The sequence below is a fragment of the Lutra lutra genome, chromosome 4, assembly GCF_902655055.1.
Source record: "Lutra lutra chromosome 4, mLutLut1.2, whole genome shotgun sequence".
Lineage (NCBI taxonomy): Eukaryota > Metazoa > Chordata > Mammalia > Carnivora > Mustelidae > Lutra > Lutra lutra.
In genome coordinates, this window is record NC_062281.1 from 90,709,710 (window position 1) to 90,731,044 (window position 21,335).

Below are 21,335 nucleotides of genomic sequence, written 5' to 3' on the forward strand. Positions count from 1 at the left end.
TAGGGTCCTGGGATCGAATCCCGCATCGGGCTCTCTGCTCGGCAGGGAGCCTGCTTCCTCCTCTCTCTCTCTCTCTCTCTCTCTGCCTGCCTCTCTGCCTACTTGTGATCTCTCTCTCTGTCAAATAAATAAATAAAATCCTAAAAAAAAAAAAAGATAATCGTATTTATAATTGGCTTATTGTTCTTCCCTTCTTTATAATGTCTATAGCACAGGGACAGTAAGAAATATATTTACTAGAATTGTTTATACTTGTTTATTTTATTTCAAGCAAAGCATTGTTACCTTTATGTAATGTTTTTCAAAATGTGGTGCAAAGAGTACTGTACCAAAATCACCTTGGGGTGAGGGTTACCTTGCTAATATTTAGCAGGTTTGTAGTAAATCCATCTCTGGTAGGTTACGGGCTTAGGAAGCTGCATTTTAAACACAGACTCCAAAAGCTGCATGTTAAATTTTAAGACCACTGCTTGATATTTTATTGCTGTAATTCGTTCATCCCCAAAATATTGAGTACTTACAAATTTGGCCTTTAAAATTGCCAATAACTGGCACTTGCTAGGTGTTGACAATAAAAAGTTGTATAGGACACAATTTCACCTCCAAGAACTCACATTAAAGTAGACAAATAGGATACTTTTTGATTACCGCTCTAATAGAAATAGAAAATACTTGTTGTGTTTTTTAAGATTTTTTTATTTGACAGCACAAGAAAGAGGAGAGGTGGGCAGAGGGAGGGGGAGAAGAAGCCCGGTGTGGGGCTTGATCCCAGGACACTGGTATCACGACTGGAGCCAAAGGCAGACACCCAACCAACTGAGCCACCGAGGCACCCCAAATCTTAATATTTGGACGCACAAAGAAAGATGTGACCTTCTTCCTGGGACCAATAGGACAGACTTAGAGGAGTTGTATTAATTTATAGTAGATTTCATGTACTGCACATTTGTGAGGTACTATGCTACTTTATATGTTATTTATTCCTCACAACACTAAAATCCCGTAAGGTTATTTTAAAGAAAACTCAGGTGATAAGGCTTGCCTAAGGACACAGAGTGTAAATTCAAATACATGCTTTTAACCATTACTCTCTCCTGCCTCCATTTAAACTCGGTTTTGAAGAATCTTTACAGGTTGAGGAGGAAGAGCTGAACTATTTGAGGCAGGACTACAGTATGTCCAAAATAATTTGTCATGTGCTGGAATTTGTGTGTGAATATGTGTGCTTTTCACATGTCTTTAAATTTCTAAAAGATACCATTCTAAGGGAATATATTTAAGTTGTAAACTAAAAGTTTTTTGAAACTAGAAAATTATCTATTTTTGTTTATCTTCATTTATTCCTTCCCTGGTGCTTTTCTTTCTATAAAACCGAGCTTCTGACATATCATTTTGCTTCTAACTGCTTTTAATATTTCCTACAAGGCCGGGCACCTGGGTGGCTCAGTGGGTTAAAGCCTCTGCCTTTGGCTTGGGTCATGATCCCAGGGTTCTGGGATCAAGCCCCAAATTGGGCTCTCTGCTCAGCAGGGATCCTGCTTCCTCCTCTCTCTCTGCCTGCTTCTCTACCTACTTGTGATCTCTGTCAAATAAATAAAATCTTTAAAAATATATATATATTTCCTACAAGGCATATCTGCTGCACATGAATTATCTCAGTTTTTGTCTGAGAAGGTATTTATCCTTCCATTTTGAAGGATAATTTCACTGAATATAGAATTCTAGGTTAAAGGGTTGTTTTTTATAACAGTAAATATTTTACTCTCTCCTTTTTTCTGACATCAAATTTTTAAAAAAACTGTGAAGAGGATTCTAATTAAAAGATTAAAAATTGGGGGCGCCTGGGTGGCTCAGTGGGTTAAAGCCTCTGCCTTCCGCTCAGGTCATGATCTCAGGGTCCTGGAGATCTCAGATCTCAGAGAGCCCTGCATCAGGCTCTCTGCTTGTCAGGGAGCCTGCTTCCTCCTCTCTCTCTTTCTGCCTGCCTCTCCACCTACTTGTGATCTCTCTCTCTGTCAAATAATAAAATCTTTAAAAAAAAAAAAAGATTAAAAATTTGTTCTTCCACTTTTCCACATAACTAAAATGCCTGTAGACACATATTCATATGATTTCTAAAAATGTTTTACTCCCTAAAGAATAAAAATAATTGTTTTAATGCTGAAATAAATTAGGTAGAACTTTTTTTCCTGTTATCTATTACATGTATACATGGATCTCTGTTCCTTTGTCCCCAATTCTTCCCCAGGCTTTGGTCTGTCTTCCTTTTCTCTTCATTGAGTTCCAGTAAAAAGAGACAGACAGACATAACTGTGTATTAAGTGAGAAAGGGAGCCATCTCTCCCAGCAAGCAGATTAACTATCTCAGAATGTAAGTCAGACAAAGCCAAGATCACTTCCTGGCAGAAATCTCCCATTTCTAGCAGTCCAACTTACTGTCATTAGTTCCCTTTACATTCCAAATTATAAAAAAGTAGGGGCACCTGGGTGACTCAGTGGGTTAAACCTCTGCCTTTGGCTCAGGTCATGATCTCAGGGTCCTGGGATTGAGCCCCACATTGGGCTTCCTGCTCTGTGGGAGGTCTACTTCTCCCTCTCCCACTCCCCCTGCTTGTTCCCTTTCTCTCCATGTCTCTATCAAATAAATAAATAAAATCTTTAAAAAAAAAAAAAGTAGATTCAACTGGGAAGGGGGGTATCAACTATTCCCTAAGAGCTCTTCAAATAGACATGTTTTGTGTAGATTTTTTTCCCTGAATATCAATAATCTGTCCACTACTTTGGGTTTTTTCAACCTACTTGAACCTCTCTGCCAGAGAGGTAAGTTCAGATAAAATACCATATTTTATCTGGACTTACTTTAGAAATCAGGAATCTAGGGGCTTTTACCCCTTCAGAAGGACTTCTTGACCAAATCTACATGTTTTTGCCACATAAGTAGCCCAGTAGATGTGCGTCATTTTCCTAATTTGAGGGGAAAAAATTCAAAGCCAAAATTCTTCTTGCATTTCAGAGATGTTGAAATTCCTCCCACTCACATGTTGAGTACTTCTTCAAAGATTTCCGGATATTTAGTCATAATACCTCAAAATATTTCTGAGTTAGTCTAAAATTAAAAACAATTTCTCCCCAGCTCTGTCACCTCAGCTTTTCTTAAACTCCAGGTGGAGGCCAAGAAGTTCTTAGATAACTTAGGTTAAACTGATTTATATTAAACTAAATTAGGGGTGCCTATAGGTTGAGCGTCAGACTGGTTTCAGCACCAATCATGACCTCATGGGTTGTGAGATCAAGCCCTGTGTCAGGCTCTGAACTCAGTGCATCTGCTTGGGTTTCTCCCTCTCCCTGTGCTCCTCCTGACCCCATTCTCTCTCTCACTCTCTCAAATAAATAAATCTTAAAAAACAACAACAACTAAATTAAACTTCTGTTTGGGTGTGAGAGAGATGGTTATGATCAAAGAGGGAAAAGTACAGAAGGTAGCAGAATAGCTGAATGGATTCTTTTTTTAAGGTTTACTTATTTGAGAGAGAGAGAGAGAGCAGTAGGGAGGGGCAGAGGGAGAAGGAGAGGGAGAATCCAGAGACGACTACCCGCTGAGTGCAGAGCCCAACACCAGGCTTGATCCCAGGACCCTGAGATCATGACCTGAGCCAAAATCAAGAGCCAGTGTTTAACCTACTGAGCCACCCTGGCACCCCAGATTCTTAAGAACATCATGAGCATTTAAAAAAACTGAGCAAATACTTATTTTAAAATGCTTTTGGCAATATAAGACATGTTTTAAAAATAGATGATTTTGGGGGGTGCCTGGGTGGGTCAGTCAGCTGGGCATCTGACTCGGTTGTAGCTCAGGTCATGATCTCAGAGTCCAGGGGTTGAGCTCCGAGTCTGACTCCAGGCTCAACGCAGAGTTCTCCCTCTCCTTCTCTCCCTCCCCTGGTACTCACTCTCTCTCTCTCTCCCTCCCTCCCTCTCTAAAATAAAAACAAACAAACAAACAAAAAAAGATGACTTTTTTTTATTGAAGTGTAGTTGACATAAATGTATATTAGTTTCAGGTGAACATAGTGATTCAACAATTCTATGCATTACACGGTGCTCCTTACCGTAAGGGTGGTCGCCATGTGTCACCATACAACGTTATTACAAGATACTGACTATATTCCCTATGCTGTACTTTTTTTTCTTTTTCTTTTTTTTAAGATTTTATTTATTTGCAGGCGCCTGGGTGGCTCAGTGGGTTAAGATTTTATTTATTTGGGCGCCTGGGTGGTTCAGTGGGTTAAGCCTCTGCCTTCGGCTCAGGTCATGATCTCAGGGTCCTGGGATCGAGGCCCGCATCGGGCTCTCTGCTCAGCAGTGAGCCTGCTTCCTCCTCTCTCTGCCTGCCTCTCTGCCTACTTGTAATATCTCTCTCTCTCTCTCTCTCTCTCTCTCTGTCAAATGAATAAATAAAATCTTAAAAAAAAAAAGATTTTATTTATTTGAGAGAGAGCACAAGCAGGGGGAGAAGAAGCAGGAGAGGGAGAAGCAGACTCCCCGCTGAGCAGGGAGCCCAATGGGACACTTGATCCTGGGACTCCAGGATCATGACCTGAGCTGAAGGCAGACGCTTAACTGACTGAGCCACCCAGGCGCCCCCTTATGCTGTACTTTTCACCCCATGACTTCTTTATTCCCCAAACCTCTCCCAGTTTCTTCTGTGTATTTGATTCTGTCTGTTTAAGGTAACGAGGATGGGGCTCTTCCATGATTTTCCATTAGTACTGCCACTGCCCCTTGTCAATAAGCCAAAACTGGAGTCATGAGACCTTGGAAACAGTGGCTGGTGACTGTGGGCAAAAATGTGCAGATCACTTTGTACACTTCTCTATACCCCCTTTTAGTATCCAGTCACTTACCTGAAGCAAGTGAAACAAGCAGCAGGGGCCGGGGTGCGGGGGGGTGTTTGTTTTGCTTTAGCTTAAGACTTCTATTGAAATACACTTACAGAAAAATACACGTGTAATAAGTGTACAGCTCCGTTTTCACAAACTGAACACACCCATGTAACCAGCACCAAGATTATGAAACAGAACATTACAAGCACTTCAGAAACTGGCCTTGTGCTCCCTCCCAGTTACTACTCTCTGAGGGTAACTTCTAACAGCACTGACCAGTTTTACCTTAACGGTGTTTCTCAGATAAATGGAAAAAGCCTAATGGAGGAAAAGAAGTTGGAAAGGAGAAATCCAGACAATCTAAAAAAAGAAGAGGACAAGGGAAGAGGGAAAGAAGAAGAGGGAATGAGGATGAGGAGGGAGGGAAAACAGAGGTTTGAAGAAAGAGAATCTACCTGCTTGGCTGCCCAAGAAACCCACCAGTGATACTCTTCTTAAGCTTTTCTCTTTCATGTGCCTGGGCTCAGTCAGTTAAGTGTCTGCCTTCAGCTCAGGCTCATGATCCCAGGGTCCTGGGATCAATCCCTGTGTTGGACTCCCTGCTCAGGGGGGAGTCTACTCCTTCCTCTGCTCTTCCCTTGCTTTCTCTTGCTCTCCCTTTCCCCCAGATAAAAATAAAAATAAACCTTCTTTCTCCTGCTCCAGCCTCCTACCTCTTTACCCACCCCACCTCCACTGACAGCCTTTTAAGGTTGAAAGCCCTTTGCTTCACTCCCTTACAAGTCTTAGGTAGCACATTAAGTTTCATTAGTGATCCATTCTTTGGGGTTATAACTGTCCTCTTTCAGCTGAAGACTCTTTTAAATACAAAAACTACAACAAAGAGAAAGCTACTACCAGTAGCTGACACCAGGTACATTTTCTTCCTTTTCTGTGATTTTCTCTAGGGCCTTCCCTGGGCCAATATTTCACATTGTAGCTGTTAGTTAAAGTTTATGTGATAATCCAAATTTACAATGGCAACTGATAACTGATTTGGTATCTTCTGGGTAACATGTTGGCACTTTAATGCAACTTCAATGGAACTTCAATGGAATGGAAGGCCAAGATGAGGTATTTATGAAAAGAGGGGCTTTTTTGTTTTCAGGGAAAAAATTATAAAAGACATTGAAATGAGCAAAGGGAATGCCTAGGTGGCTCAATCCGTTAGGCGTCTGCCTTCAACTCAGGTCATGATCCTGGGATTGAGCCCCACATTGGGCTCCCTGCTCAGTGGGAGCCTGCTTCTCCCTCTCCCTCTGCCTGCTGCTCCCCCTGCTTGTGCTCTCTCTCTCTCTGTCAGATAATAAAATCTTCAAAAAAAATTTTTTTTTCTTTAGCTCTGTACTATTCTGATCACTACTTTTCCTTAGGCTACACTTCAGGCCCATTCTAAGTATGTAAGTTTGTAAAGGAGGCAAGGAGAGGATATAGCTTGGTTAATTTCCTGTTATTCCCAGTTTAGCCCATCAGAGGGCGCAAACAGCATAGGTCTTAAACCAAGATATGTCAGCAGTCTCACTTCTTTTTATTGGCCATTCTTCTGTAGCATGTAGCTAAAGCACTGACAAATTTTAGTGTTATTCCCAGATATCCCATCTCATACTCTGTGAACAGATTTAGGTCCTGACTTGAAAAATTCAGACATAGACAAGAAAAAAATCCTGAAAGATAAGTTCAAGTTCCCTTCTCTCCCTACTCCTTTCCTCCAATTTGCTCTTCTTGCTTTTCTGTAAATGGCACTTCACTGAGGAACCTGGGATTCATCCTTGGTTCTCTCCTCATCTTTATTCCCCACATCCAATATCCTTTGTCTCTTTAGCTCCTCTCTGTTCACATGGCCTCTGTCTTTGATCAGGCCTCTCAAGTCTTGCCTGGGCTACCATAAGTCAGAGGTCAAGCTGGTCTCCCGCCTCCCTCCAGACCACTCTCCATGCAGGTACCACAGTTAAATCTTTCCAAATCCCAAGTCTAACAATACTGTTTTCTGGGGGTACCAGGGTAGTTCAGTTGTTAGGCGTCTGCCTTTGGCTCAGGTATGATCCCAGGGTCCTGGGATCAAGCCCCACATCAGGCTCCCTACTCACCGGGAAGCTTGCCTCTCCCTCTCCCACTCCCCCTGCTTGTGTTCCCCCTCTCTCTGTGTCCATTAAAAAAATAGGGAGCCTGAGCTCAGATGGTTAAGCATCTGCCTTCAGCTCAGGTCATGATCCCAGGGTCCTGGGATCAAGTCCCACGTCGGGCTCCCTGCTCCTTGGGAAGCCTTCTCCCTCTGCCTCTGCCTCTCACTCTCTCTGTGCCTCTCATAAATAAATAAAATAAAATCTTTTTAAAAAATTAAATAAATAAAATCTTAATAAATAAATAAAATATTAAGTTCATAATGCCACCTTTAAAAAAAATAACAGTACCATTTTCCTGCTTGAAATTGGGTTCCCCTTTGTTTTCATGAAACACCAAAACTTTAGCATGACTTACTAATCTCCTCAGGACCCCAGCAACCTAAACAGCTTCATGATTTGCTGTTTCTACACAGGTTCCCAGATCAGCCTTATCTGTAGACTCTCTTTGGGGAGTTTTTCAAAAATACAGATTGGGCTAGTAGGATCTCTCTTCCCCGAGGAAGTTGTTATTCTTGCTAAAGTTTCTTTCTCCCTTTCCCATTGTCCTCATTTACCCTCTAATCTTTTATAAGATAAGGAGGTCCTCTAAATTGTCTTCCTTTCCTCCCTCCTGCTGCCTACCAATCTCCAACCTTCCTATTCATCCTTATGGTCCCAGTTTAGGTTCTACCTTGTCTGAAACATTCCTTGACCAGCTCCGCCAGAGATGTTCTTTTAAACACTTACAAATACCAGGGTGCCTGGGTGGCTCAGTGGATTAAAGCCTCTGCCTTCGGCTCAAAGTCATGATCTCGGGGTCCTGGGATCAAGCCCTGCATTGGGCTCTCTGTTCCGTGGGGAGACTGCTTCCCCCTCTCTCTCTGCCTGCCTCTCTGCCTACTTATGATCTCTCTCTCTCTGTCAAATAAATAAATAAAATATTTAAAAATAAATAAAAAATAAACACAAATATAACTTATTTGGTAAGTGTCGTAGATATTACCTAATATTGTAGGTATTACAATGTGGTGCCTTATGTATTTAAATAACATATATGTGTTGGAGACCTGTAGCTCATTCTCAACATAGAGGTCACAGTTACCCCATCCTAACCTCCTTCCCTATGATTATGCTCTGAGACTTCCACATTTGTGACCTCACATTTACTTGATCACATCAAAGTCAGTGACTTTATAGCCATGCCATATCTGCCATCAATTATAATTATAGACTAGAGCTCATCATAACCTATAATTTCTCCACCTTCTTAGATACACAGTGAAATTCCCCTCTCACTGCAACCTCCTACTCTTCTGCCTCCAAATCTGAGCTTCATCTGTGTCATGGCCAGTTCTTCATCTCCTTTCTATTCTGTCTTTCCTGAAAAGCCTAGATGACCAACAAACCAGCAAAGCAATCTAGACTTCCTCATTGTCCTCCCTCCACTGCTCCTTCTTTTGCAGTCCTTTGCCCTTGTTAACAGGATGTCTGTTTTCTCCATTCCAAGGCAGTCAGGAGTTATTGACCAAAGCCCCGGTGATTAGGACTATTACAAATGCAGACCCATCCAATCTCAGATCTTTCTTCCTGTTTTGAACCATTGCTATTTTCTATAGTGCTGTTTCTACCCCCATTTTCCCTAGATTCTCTATCCCACCCTTCCATCCTTTTTATTCTCCAAAGATTGATCTCAGAGAGCAAGGCCATTCAATGTGACCTCCCTAAATGTTTAGCTACTTCAAGATCTCTCTGTACATTTCCCCTCCAGCCTGTCTGCCTCTCTCCCTCTTGATCTAATGATCTCCTCTGAGACTTTAATTCTTTCATTATCTCCTCTTTAGAATGGATAATTACATTTTTAGTTTCTCTCAATTAGACCCTTGCCTTTTCTGAAAACATGCTTGAATCTTTACTGTTTTCCAAAAAAGAAAATCCTCTACTGCTCCCTCTTCAATTCATTGCTCTGATTCCCTTCTTTGCCTTACTGTTCAATACTGTTACCACTTCCTCACTCTTTAACCACATGCAAGTAGTTATGTCCCCACCATCTTTTTTTTTTAAGATTTATTTATTCACTCTAGAGAGAAAGGGAGAGCGCGCACACACACACACACACACACACACACACACACACACACACACAAGCTGTGGGGAGGGGCAGAGGGAGAGGTAGAGAAAGAATCTTCAAGCAGACCCCCTGCCAAGCACAGAGCTCAGCGGAAGTTGGGGGTGACATAGGGCCTGATCCCAGGACCCCAAGATCTAACCCAAGTGAAATCAAGACTTGGATGCTTAACCAGCTGAGCCACCCAGGTGCCCCTGTCCTCTCCATCTTTAATTTCTCTGTCACTTTTTTCCTCGTTCTTCTCCTTACCCCTTTGATCTTGTGTATCTGTGTCCCTTGCCACCTTTTGCCCAGGTTTCCATCTTGGGGCTCTTTATCTCTTTATCCTTTGGTGATATCATCTGCTTCCACAACTTTATTTACATTTATGTGAAGAAGTTTTATTCATAATTACCTTCTTCTTGTCTCCCAAACTCTAGGTCTACATTTCCTAGACCTCTAAATATTTAGCTCTGGAGGAGATCTCAGAGGTCTTTATCTAAGGCTTCATTGCCTGGATATCTCCACAAAATGGCCCACTGGTTTTAAAAAGTCAAAATGAAATACCTCATCTTATGCCTATTTCCAATTCCATTCCCACATTGACTCCTCTTCTTGAATTTTTTTTTTTTAAGATTTTATTTATTTGACAAGAGAGACACAGTGAGAGAGGGAACACAAGCAGGGGGAGGGGGAGAGGAAGAAGCAGGCTTCCCACCAAGCAGGGCTCGATCCCAGGACCCTGGAATCATGACCTGAGCCAAAGGCAGATGCTTAATGACTGAGCCACCTAGGCACCCTTCTTCTTGAATTTATTGTTTCTTTAGTAATCCTGAAGCACATGGGGTCCTAATTCCCTATATGTATTCAGCTGTTAATCCCAAATACTCCATTGTCAAAGACTTTCTCAGTTAGATTCACAGTTTTCTACACTCTCTAGTTTAGTATATGTGCTGCCGAAGCAAGCACTGCACTCTCTAGTTTAAATCCCAATTATCTCCCACCTAGAATATTGCAGTACACCCCTGGCTAGAGGGCCAGGTCTCTGGTGTCTTTCTGCCTGGAATTCTGAATTATTTTTATTCATTACCTCCACATTAATCTTCCTAAAGAGCAGTTCTGATCTGCCACTCTCTGGCCTAAAAATCTTAAATGTCTCAGATGGCTTACTAAATTATTCACAAGTTCCTTATCCTGGCATTTAAAGCCCTACATATCTGCATTCAATTCTGTTTTTCTGGCCTTCATTTTGAGCCCTGTACCTAGAATACCCTTCTTGCCTTCATCTTTACCCAGCAAACTGCTAAGTTCTTTAAAACTTATTTCTGGGGTGCCTGGGTGGCTCAGTTGGCTAAGGGTCCAGCTTTTGATTTTGGCTCCAATCATGATCTTGGAGTAATGGGATGGAGCCTCCACCCCCCCAACACACTTCAGGCTCTGCACTGGTATGGAGCTGGCTTAAGATTCTCTCTCTGCCTCTTCCCCCATGCCCCACATTCTCTCTTTAAAAACAAAAACAAAAAAACTTGTTTCAAATACCACCTCCGGGGCGCCTGGGTGGCTCAGTGGGTTAAGCCGCTGCCTTCGGCTCAGGTCATGATCCCAGGTCCTGGGTTCGAGCCCCACATCGGGCTTTCTGCTCAGCAGGGAGCCTGCTTCCTCCTCTCTCTCTGCCTGCCTCTCTGCTTACTTGTGATTTCTCTCTGTCAAATAAATAAATAAAATCTAAAAAAAAAAAAAAAAAAAACAAATACCACCTCCTTCATGAAGTCTTTTTGGGGGCTGGGGGTGTGGAATCTAAACTGAATTAGTCTTCCTTTGAACCCCTATAAGCACTTTAACACTTTTATTTCAATGCTTACCAGATTTTGCCTTTTATAATAATCTGTTATTTACAGTGCTTCCGGACTTTTCCAGAAGTACACCTAATTATACAGAAAATTGAGCAGATAGCCCCAAGACTGTCACAAGAAGCTGCCTGGAAAATTAAATTTTAGTATGAATTTTTGCAGTGTTATCAGTCTTAAACTAATGTTTGTTTTTAATATAAAACTGTGGACTAAGGCTCCAGTAAGACGTGTCTAAAATCTCTTCTTAGGGATTTAGGCTACACCTGGCACACTGTGAAAACCCTCCCCTCATGCCCACTAAACTAAGCTTTTTAAGGGCAGAGACTGTCTTACTCTGTATGTACCGCTGTAAAACTAATACATTACCATCTACACACAAACACTCAAATACTGTTGAACTGTAACTCAGGATACGTTAACTAATGTTAACTGTATTTACTAAATGTTTACCATGTACCTAGAACTGTGCTTTCCGTTTCAAGAACTTATTCTCCATGGGCTGACCTTGAACAAGTATAAAACTGTACAGATGAGTTAAATCATGGAACGTAAAGCCGTCTGTGCAAGACAACTTGGTTTGGGGGTCCCAGTCTCTCCGTACCACACACCAAGTACATCTGCAATAGTGATCAGTACCAACTTAAGGTGCACCCTGACCTCCAAATTATTTTCTGGAGATTGATAATTTTCTGCTAACACTGCGCAAAGCTTAATCCTCTCCATCTGAAAGTAAACGGTTTCCATCCTTCCGCTCTCCAATTCGAAGCCCCGCAAAGCCTTCCGGGCACCAAGCGCTAGAGCTGATGGAAATCTGGTCCCACCAAAGGAGCAAAAATGCCAAGGCTAGCAGCACCGCCCCTAGGATCCCCCACGGGCTTCCAATTGGTCCTTGGGGCTCACTCTCATTCCAGATTGGTGTTCCAGCTTGCCTGTCGCCTCCAAAGACCCCACCTTTAGCCAGTAACTATTGGTAGATCGTTACGTCATGTCCCAGCTACCCCACTCTCATTGGCTCCCACTGGAAGGGGCGGACACAACGTCACAGGCAAGGGCCGCCATTTTGACTGAGCAACCCTAGTGACAGGAGCCGAAGAAGCAGCGCAGGTTGTCCCCGTTTCCCCTCCCCCTTCCCTTCTCCGGTTGACTTCCCGGGCCCCCTATACTCCACAGTCCTGGTCCCGCCATGTCCCAGAAACAAGAAGAGGAGAACCCTGCGGAGGAGACCGGCGAGGAGAAGCAGGTGAAATGGAGGGGGTGCGGGCGGGCGAGTCGGGGGCGACTGTGAGGGGCGGGAGACGGTCTCCCACCAGTGCGGATTGGTCGCCATGGTCTCAAGCTCTACAGGGGTTGGCCACTATTTGCATCACTCCGGGTGAGCTTCAACACAGCTTGCAGCTCTGGCGCTGATTGGTTGGGCCCATTGTCAGTCAGTGCCTTGCTCTTTCTGATTGGCCAGTAAGCCTGCCGCTCTATTTATTGAAGCTGTGCTGTCATTGGCCAAGCTTGGGCACGGGGCGGGTGTTTGGAAACACTGGGTGAATGAAAGGGGACCGGTGGTACTGGGAAGCGGTGTGTGTTATTGGTCAATGGGGGTAAATGACCCAACAACCCAGGCCAGGGCCTTGCATCAGAAAGCTAGAGGTGGAGGTAAAGACGTTTAAAAGATCGGCACCGAAAAGAGAGAAGAAGTAACTATTATGGCTAGTTTAAGGCGGCAACTTTCTCGAGAGACCTATTTTGACGGTTAGGGATGGTCGGTTGCCCACCCTCAAGTCAGGAACGAATAGGCTTGAAGAGGACTAGAGTTCCATAAAGAATAATGGAGGTTAAACCTAGAAAAGACAGCAAAAGAGTCGTGACAAGAAAGACGCCACCCTCTTTCCACCACCACCCCGACTTCCAGGGCGGTGGAACTTAGTTCACCCACAATTCTCTGAAGAAAATACCCCAAGTAAATCTCTTCTTGGGGCTTGTATTTGACTTGCAACATTTAGTACCGGGCTCAGAGGTTTGTGAAAGGCAGCTGGTTATAACTGCCGGATTGTCAAGGGAAGGGAATATAATTGCATTAAAAGAGCCACAAATTTGGCTTTAGGTTCTTGTAACAAAAAAAAAAAAAAAAAAAAAAAAAAAAAAGCCATCAAAGAAAAGAGCATCGGGCTCACAAAAAGCAAAAGAGTAATAACAACAGTGTGACCCTCCTGCAAACCAATTGAATGCTCTTGGCATGTTCCCCAAACTTCCATCACTTGCCCCACTTGGGAAGGTGTTGACTTTTTGGCAACAACTGTGAGTAAATACTAGTGAACCTCCTATATCTTAATTTTCCTGAGCTTAAAAATAGTGTCATTTTCATCTCTGTCTACCTGTCACCTTCCTACCTAATGTTTATGGAAATACTGAAGCGATGTTGTTCCATTACTAAGGTGGAGGTTTTTGGAGGCCACATAGCTCTAGTCTCCTCCATAGAGAGACTCATCAGATGACTACCTTAGACTCTGGAAAAGAGAACATCTCAGTAGAATTATCCCATTTAATTTTATGTTTGACCTATACTGCGTGTTAGGGACAGCCAGGGAACTTTCCTATTCATCTTGGGTTACCAGAAGCCCTGGTTAGCTTTTTTCTCTCTTTGTCTTCCCTAGCTTCTATGCTGAATGAGCTATAGTGTGCTCTTGATTGAAGTATTTTGTTTAGCTGTTATCTTTAATCCAATACTCCCAGGTCGGGGTGGTTCCTTAGGTGTAGTGTGAGAAGCAGCTGGTTTTGGGGGGGGGGGGGGCGCTGGGTTTCCTCACAATACAGTCATTTTGAACTTCATGGATTTGAACAAAGTTCTAGCTTTATTTGGGAGCAGAATAGAAACAATGTTTGCAAGAGGTGGATCACTAGGAAAAGTTAATAGTATAAAAGTTATTAGATATTAGAAGTAGTTGCTTCTCAGTTTTTAATATAATTGGCCCATTTGTTTCCTCCAGGACACACAGGAGAAAGAAGGTATTCTCCCTGAGAGAGCCGAGGAGGCAAAGCTAAAGGCCAAATATCCAAGCCTAGGACAAAAGCCTGGAGGCTCTGACTTCCTCATGAAGAGACTCCAGAAAGGGGTATGGGACACAATCTCTTATCCTCTTACTTTGGAGCCAAAGGGGGCTTTTGGGATGAGAACTGTAGAGCTTCTCCTAAATGCTTATCTGGAGGTTTTGTTGTTGGGCAGTAGTAGAGAGCAATTAGAAACTTGTAAAGAGCAAGGCAAATGATTATAAATCCCTGATATGGTACCAAACAGGATATTAAGGCTTAATGTTGAAACATTTGGGTATAGGGGCATTAGGGGATTGAGGGAAAGAAGGACATTAGAAACTGAAATGCTGACTTCCCCAGGCATATGTGTGTTTAGATGGTGGGAGTTTTAGGACTGTACTTTTTAAGATGAGAGCTAAATTTTGGGGTGCATGATTTCAAAAAAAGATCAAACCATCTGTCCTCTAGACTTCTTCAACTTGAAATGAAGAGATTTCTTCAGACCCTTGAAATTAGTACCAGTCATTAACTGTACTCCCTCAAGAGACATTTTTTCATCCAGGGTAGCCCTCCTCACCAAGGGAGGGTACGCCTCCTGATCAGGTTTCTCTGTCCCCAGAGGTACCTAAAACTAACTGAGGGATTATAAGTCATCAGACTGGAGTGTGTTCCTAGGTATGGATGAAATGGACAGTAAAACAGATTCCCTGTGGAGAATCCTAGTTATTGGGTCTTAGTCACAGATGATGATGTGATGCTGATTTGCAGTTTACCTTGCTGTAGGCAAGGCAGGCGTGGGCAGGCTGTCACAGCCATGGAACATGTGTGGGAGCAGTGGGAGTCAGAGGAAAAGTACATTATCCTCATGAATAAGCCCAGTTTCTATTCATGGTCTGAGGGAATCATTTCTAATTTTGAGATTGTTGACTTGAGGTTGCCAGATTGATGCTTCTTTATATCTTATTATTTATTTCCTTGGCACCAGATCATTGGAACACTGACCGGTCCTCAGTAAGCCTTTATGAATAGTCAGTAATTTGGTTGAACCATACAGTATTGATGGGTGTATAAAGGATGTAGGGGCTATCTCTTAACTCCTAAAATCTATACTGTAGCAAGGAAACTACTTCCATACCTGAAAAGGTCAGAACACAAAGGGGAGAAGACATAGTACATGTACTTAATGCTAAACTCTGTGTGCATGAGGTTAATCAAGGAAGACTGGAAAGATCTAAGATGATGAGGGTTTATAATGGATGTGAGTCTCCTTGCTTTTGAGGTAGGCCAGAGTTCCTCACTCACTTGAAACATCCCTCTTGTCTCTTAGCAAAAGTACTTTGACTCAGGAGACTACAACATGGCCAAAGCCAAGATGAAGAATAAGCAGCTGCCAAGTGCAGGACCAGACAAGAACCTCGTGACTGGCGACCACATCCCCACCCCACAGGATCTTCCCCAGAGAAAGTCCTCTCTCGTCACCAGCAAGCTTGCGGGGTAACCTGGGCCCCCCCTCTGTCCCCTTCCTCACCTGCTGGACTTTTATATATCCTAAGCAGGGATGGAATGAGTGCTAGTTAGCTCTTCTCAGCTTGCTAGCCAGAAATGACTGTGATTCTGCTGGGGGCTGCTAAGAAGGTGATGCGGGTTGGAAAGGGGTTCTGAGTTCATTTCTTTGATTAAATTGACATTTCCACACCCTCACTGTAGCCCAGGTAGGGACCCAGGAGTGAGAGACTAGGATTGGATATTGCTGCAAATGCTCTTTTTTCTTTTGTATGAGAAACTGCAGAGATGTGATTTTTCCTTTTGGAAGAGACTATCCCAAAATTGGCTGGGCTAAGTCTTGGGAATAATTCGGTAGGTTTACATCCAGAGGCTAACCTGACATAGCTGGGAAAGGTAGAGTGAATGAGATCTGTTTTCTGTGCTTCTAAGTGTTTTTTTCCCTTAGGCTGCTATTGCTTCGTGTTTCCATTATGGCAGGTTTAGAGAATCCTCAAAAAGAAAAAGTGGTTTGCTTGCCTAAAACTGCAGTGCCCACTTAACCTCCCTTACTCAGAGAGTCTCTGACAGTTGGCCCTGGCTCTTACATAATGTAAAGATTGGAGCACATCATTTACATGAAATGGGTACCTTCTCTCTCTCTTCCAGCATGTTGCTTTTGCAAGTATGGGGTAGTGGAAAGAGCACTGGGTTTGGAGTTAAGATATGTGGGTTCTAGCTGCCCTCTGAGCAGAACTGGTGTGTAAACTTGATCAAGTCATTTAACCTCTATGGATTTCTATTTCCTCATCTGTAACAGAAGTGAATATAGATAGGATTGATTCAAATTTAAAATTAATTTAACTGCCAGCTGAAAAAAAGTCTTTGCTATTTTTGTAAAACTAAATGAGGAAGACCTGTGGCTAAGCCCACAGAGGGGAACCATTTGAGGACTGCATGCAGAGAGAGGACATTGAGATTTGGGAGGTACAGATTCAGTCAAGGAGGCCTCAGAAGTATTGTGGTCTTAAGGGTCAAGGAAAAAATTCTAAGCTAGCTAGCTTCTATGGAAGCTTCTTGCCTCTGGCCCCACCCACTCTCCTGGCCTCCAGTCTGAACCTTTGCTACAAAAACCTGCTGTGGCAGCCCAGCTGTGGGCCTGAGGACACATGCTCAGTCACACATATGTGGTGGAGTTCCACGTTTCAGATGTAGTCAGATGCCAGGTGTGTTGTTAGGGAGAACAGAAGAAAAGGGACAAGCTGAAGCCAGCCTCCAGGCCTTGGAACTGTGGCAAGGCTAGAGCAGCAGGTTCTTAGGAAGATGATTCACCTGGGAGGAAGCTGGTGGGGGAAGGTGATCAGGGAGAGAAAGCTCTGCCATCCTAGAGGTAGGTAACTCAGCCCCTGTGCAATGAGTAGCAGCAATGCGGACTCGTGAGCAGGTGGGGGAGAGTGGTGCTAGTGGCCAGCACCTTCAACCTACTTAACTTGGCCTGAATCCTACTGCTGGTTAGCATAGAGACAGCCAGGAAAAGAACCAGCTGTTCAGGAGAGCAAGATTCTGTAATCCTCTCTTGCCCTCTCCCCTCATAAATTCTGATATGCCAAACATTTGGCCTGATGAGAATGACCATGAACTTGCTGATGCACATGTGGGGTGATGGCAGGTGTGTATACTTCTTTCCTGACTGGCCATTCACTTTTCAGGCTGTCACTCAGATTGGATAGGAGGGAGTTGGTGAGGAAGGAATGGAGAGAGCAGGATCCCTGGATTCCCTGGCCCCCAGACTCCTTTGACTGTCACTTGTAATTGTATATAATTTTTGTGTTTCTTGCTCCATTCCTCATGCTGTCTTCCTTAGTCTAAAGTCTGTGTGGGAAGGGGAAATTGCCGAACATCCTTGTATAGTTTCCTCAACTGTCGCAGCCATGTTGTACATATAGATATGTCATGTTATTATATATATAAATATATATATAATTTTGTACGTTTTCTTCATCTCCGATCCTCTCGAATTTTGTACTTTTTTCTTTTCTGTCCGAGCTGCCTTCTCTATTGGTCATTTGAATCCTCAAGACTGAGGTCACGAGTCTGTTTTTTTAGGAAGGAACAGAGGAAATAGAGAAATCAGAAACTGTTGGTCTTGCTTGCTCTCTGTACCTGGTCGTCTTCAAGGCTAAGAAAACAAAGAAACGAGCCACATTGTGTATTTGCCACCTGTTTCCACAGTATGAAATACATCACTTCATGGCAAAGAAGGGTCATTCCCAAATCCAAATCCAAATCACTTCGATTAAACCTAGATTATTAAATCCACTCAGAACAACATGTGTTTTGCCAGGCCCCAGTTTCCATGCTGTCCCCTCCTCATCACTGTGTGTGTGTCCCCATTATCCCCTGCTGCTGCGGCTGGCTGTGCCATGCCTGTGAAACCAAGCCTGCCCTAGGCCAGGCAGCTTAATCTCCTGCACACCTCGAGTTATTTTGATCTTGTCTAAAGAATTTTCTGTATTGCTTTCATGGGTATTTCCAGAAAGATGGAGAACACTTTGTTTTGTGGATAGAAAAAAACTGAAATTCTCTCCCCTCCCCTTTTCTCCCTCTCTCCTCTCCTCTCCGTCTCTCTCCCTCTCCTCCGCCCTCTTTCTCCCTCTCCCCTCTCCCTTCTCCTCTGTCTCTCTGTCTTCTCTTCAACTCTCAGTGGATTGGATTCAGGCTTGTGCCAGGTAGCCTAATGATTGTTAAGTACGGAAGAGTCATGGGGTAGGGACTGGGATGGAACATCGGGTTTTTTCCCCTATTACTTGACAGTGTTTTCTTTTTCTTCTTCTGTGTTCGTCCGCAGTGGCCAAGTTGAATGATGTTGCCCGGGGCTCCGCCAGATCCTGAGACGCTGCCCTCCTGGGTCCTGTGCTGGCTCCTCCCCCTCCCTGCTTTTGCAGCCAGGGGTCAGGAGGTGGCTCGGGTGCGGGCTGGAGAGGCAGAAGCCCCTGCCCGTCGGTGTCCCAGCGCATGGAGCCCCTTGGGCTGAGCACCAAGACCCTGAACCTTTTTTGTTTTACCTTTTCCAAATAACTGTTGGGAGAAATCTCAGTGAAATCCTAGCGGGGATGGGAGGGGGTGGGGGGGTGTGGGTGTGGTGTTTGAGAGGGTGGGGTGGAAAATTTGTGGGGGATATGAAATAGGGCTTGGAGTTGATAAAAACATTCCTGACTATCCTTCCTAACCATGTGGCTGGTGTGGGATGGGTGTGAGGGGGAGGGATGGCATAGACTCCAGATGAGTTCTAATTCAGCTCTGTAGAAAAATGCCTTGTTTGCTTGGATGTGGCTGGGGATCTGGTGTCAGATTAAAAAAAAAAAAAAAATGTCCATCTATATATGACAGATGGAAACAGCTCCTCTGGTTCTGCAGAGCAAGCTGAGAACACAGTTAATGTTAATTGTTCACTGAAAAAAAGTGCTGTCCTTGAAATAGATTTGCTGTGGGGAGAAGGGCAGTGAGTGTGGGGAAAGGGGGCCATGAGTGTGGGGAGCCCCACAGAGCCCAGGAGACTTTTTCAGTATTTGAAAAAAAAAAAAAAAAAAAAAAAAAAGACGACCCACAAAAAAACACAACCCAGAAATATTCTGAAGCAGTTGGTGTGTTTTATTGGGGTTTGGGGAAAGGGAAGAAAATGAAAATAAGACACCATTCAGGGGAGAAGCTGGTGTGGGGCCTTGAGTTCTAAGGAATAGGGGCCCTTACTATGGGATATGACTGGGCTCCCTGCTTCCATCACTCGGGGAGAGGGAATTAGGGATGTTAGCATATAGATCTGGACTTTTCCTGACTCCTCTCTGTCCTTTTGTTTCTGTAGCTAATGTAGGAGATGCATCAGCCTCAGGTTTTGGCTCACAAAATGAAGGATTTGATCTAAATAGTTTATAACACCTAGAGCTTAGTTCAGGCTAAGTAAAAAAGAAAAGCCCACTCTCCCTTTTCCCTTTTCAGTCTTCCATTCTTTCATAAGTTCTGTCTGTGAAGGAGAAATGTGACCTCTAGTAATAAGCCCAAAGGAACTCAAGCCTTTCTGCTTGTGGCCAGCGCGGGGCAGAGTGACTCCTTTCCTCACCACTTCCCAAGCATGGCCAGAATCCTGCCACTTTAAGAATTTAAAAACTGCTTATGAATGTATTATAGAAAAGAAAGATACCAAAAAACTCACCTCTGTCTCCCTGACACACACAACATTCACATGTGGTAGTCTACTTGCCCATTTTACCCAGCTTTGAGTAGGAGAGTATATTTTCCCAAATGTGATTGGCTTCTCAAATGAGTATGCACCAAGGAAGATAAACAAGGTCCAGTAGGCCTAGATATTCCAGACAACTCTTGAGCTCACTGAGGGGGGAAGGATACTTCCAAACCGGACTAGGAATGTTGTTCTCAGCATCTAACTCATTCTTTCTCCTTAATTAGAAGTTTTCCAAATATGTTCAGCTACTCAGGATGTTACTGACTTGTTCTCTCCTGATTTAGCCAGGGGATTGTGATGCCTCCCAACCGTTGGCCTTTCTGAGTAAGCTAGTGGTATGGAGATGCATTAAAAACATTCCCTGCCTTTGTGGGGTTTATTGTCTTTGTGGAAGAAAAGTTACGCGGAAGTTCACATACTACTTCAGAAGTTATAAACTCAAAACTAGGAGCTACACACACACACACACACACACACACACACACAGTAGAATGTTTACTGTGGTGGGGTTAGCGAGTCTTCTCATCCTTATTCCCCTTAAACCAGTCCCATGACTTTTTGAGCATGCCATCTCTAGTGTATGTTTGCCAGGTGGATTACAGCTGGGGAGTGAGATCAGTGAGGCTGAATGTGGGATCATTCAGTGCAGTTTCATTTTTAATACAGATAAAGAAGTGGAAGTATAAAGATAAATTACTTATAAGGTGGCAGAGTTAGTTCACTGAAGAGCTTGAGATAGTATCTAGGCTTTTTTTTTTTTAAATAGGCTCCATGCTGGGCATGGATCCCAGTGCTGGGCTTGAACTCAGGACTCTGAGATCAAGACCTGAGCCGAGATGCTCAACCAAGTGAGCCATCCAGGCGCCTTCTATCTAGGCTTTTATATGACTTTTCCATTTTTCCTGGCTTCCCTGGTCCTTGGTTTTAAGCTGTAGTCTTAGGAATCCTGGGGTGCCAAGAAAGGATTGTGGCAGTCTCTGTTACAGTATAAAACCTTGCCATCCCTTCTTCCTCACTCCCACACTGTGCCGCCACACAACCAGAACAGACTGCTCTGCACTGCTTCAAAGCGCAATTCCTGCCCATATTCCAAAGAATGGAGTCAAGAGTTCTTCATTCCTCCAACATGGCTGAGTGATGATTCTGCTGACAAGCCTCTCAGCCATCTGATACACAGGGTGACAGGGATAAAGTCACCATGATTATTGTCCAGCAGCATTTATTTTAAGCTGATGTGGCCTGGGCATGGAAAAACTCGGGCAAAAGACAAATAACTTGGAGAGCTGCCTTTCAGAAGATCTGCAGTGAGCGAGCAGCACCCACACAAGCAGCCCTGGGGTGCGTAGTGCCCTCTACTGGGCCTTGAGGGAAGTTACCAAGGAAAGGGAAGCTAAGCCAGGACGGAAGCATAAAAATAAATGCAAATTCATGTTCTAAGCAGAATGCCAAGAGCCAAGGGAAGGAGAATCAGGAGATAAGTTGTTAGCTGAAATTTCTTAGAGATGGGGGACTCACTAATGATAAGGAAGGTAGAGGCATCCCATGCTTGGGCCAATCTGTTCATTCACATCTAACTGTTGAACACTCACTTTGCAATTAGAAACATCAGCTATT

The 21,335-nt window shown here is 43.6% G+C and overlaps 1 protein-coding gene across 2 annotated transcripts; it reads left to right on the forward strand.

Moving 5' to 3' along the window:
• Window positions 1-12,003: 12,003 nt before the first annotated feature.
• On the forward strand, window positions 12,004-20,090 carry ENSA (endosulfine alpha). 2 transcript variants are annotated; one of them, XM_047724010.1, is made up of 4 exons: window positions 12,016-12,218; window positions 13,957-14,082; window positions 15,327-15,493; window positions 18,330-19,439. In XM_047724010.1, the coding sequence occupies exons 1-4, from the start codon at window positions 12,162-12,164 to the stop codon at window positions 18,343-18,345; spliced, it is 366 nt and encodes a 121-aa protein (XP_047579966.1). In that variant the 5' UTR covers window positions 12,016-12,161; the 3' UTR covers window positions 18,346-19,439. The 2 variants fall into 2 exon arrangements, with proteins under 2 accessions (XP_047579968.1, XP_047579966.1); XM_047724012.1 differs by lacking the exon at window positions 13,957-14,082 and having other exon boundaries at window positions 12,004-12,218; window positions 18,330-20,090.
• The last annotated feature ends 1,245 nt before the right edge of the window (window positions 20,091-21,335 follow it).

What these genes read in the sequence shown, in the direction of transcription:
- ENSA (XM_047724010.1), top strand. Translation starts at nt 12,162, where the DNA reads ATGTCCCAGAAACAAGAAGAGGAGAACCCTGCGGAGGAGACCGGCGAG. An exon ending in AGACCGGCGAGGAGAAGCAG is followed by an intron (nt 12,219 to 13,956) that starts GTGAAATGGAGG and finishes TGTTTCCTCCAG; the next exon opens with GACACACAGGAGAAAGAAGG. An exon ending in TGAAGAGACTCCAGAAAGGG is followed by an intron (nt 14,083 to 15,326) that starts GTATGGGACACA and finishes CTTGTCTCTTAG; the next exon opens with CAAAAGTACTTTGACTCAGG.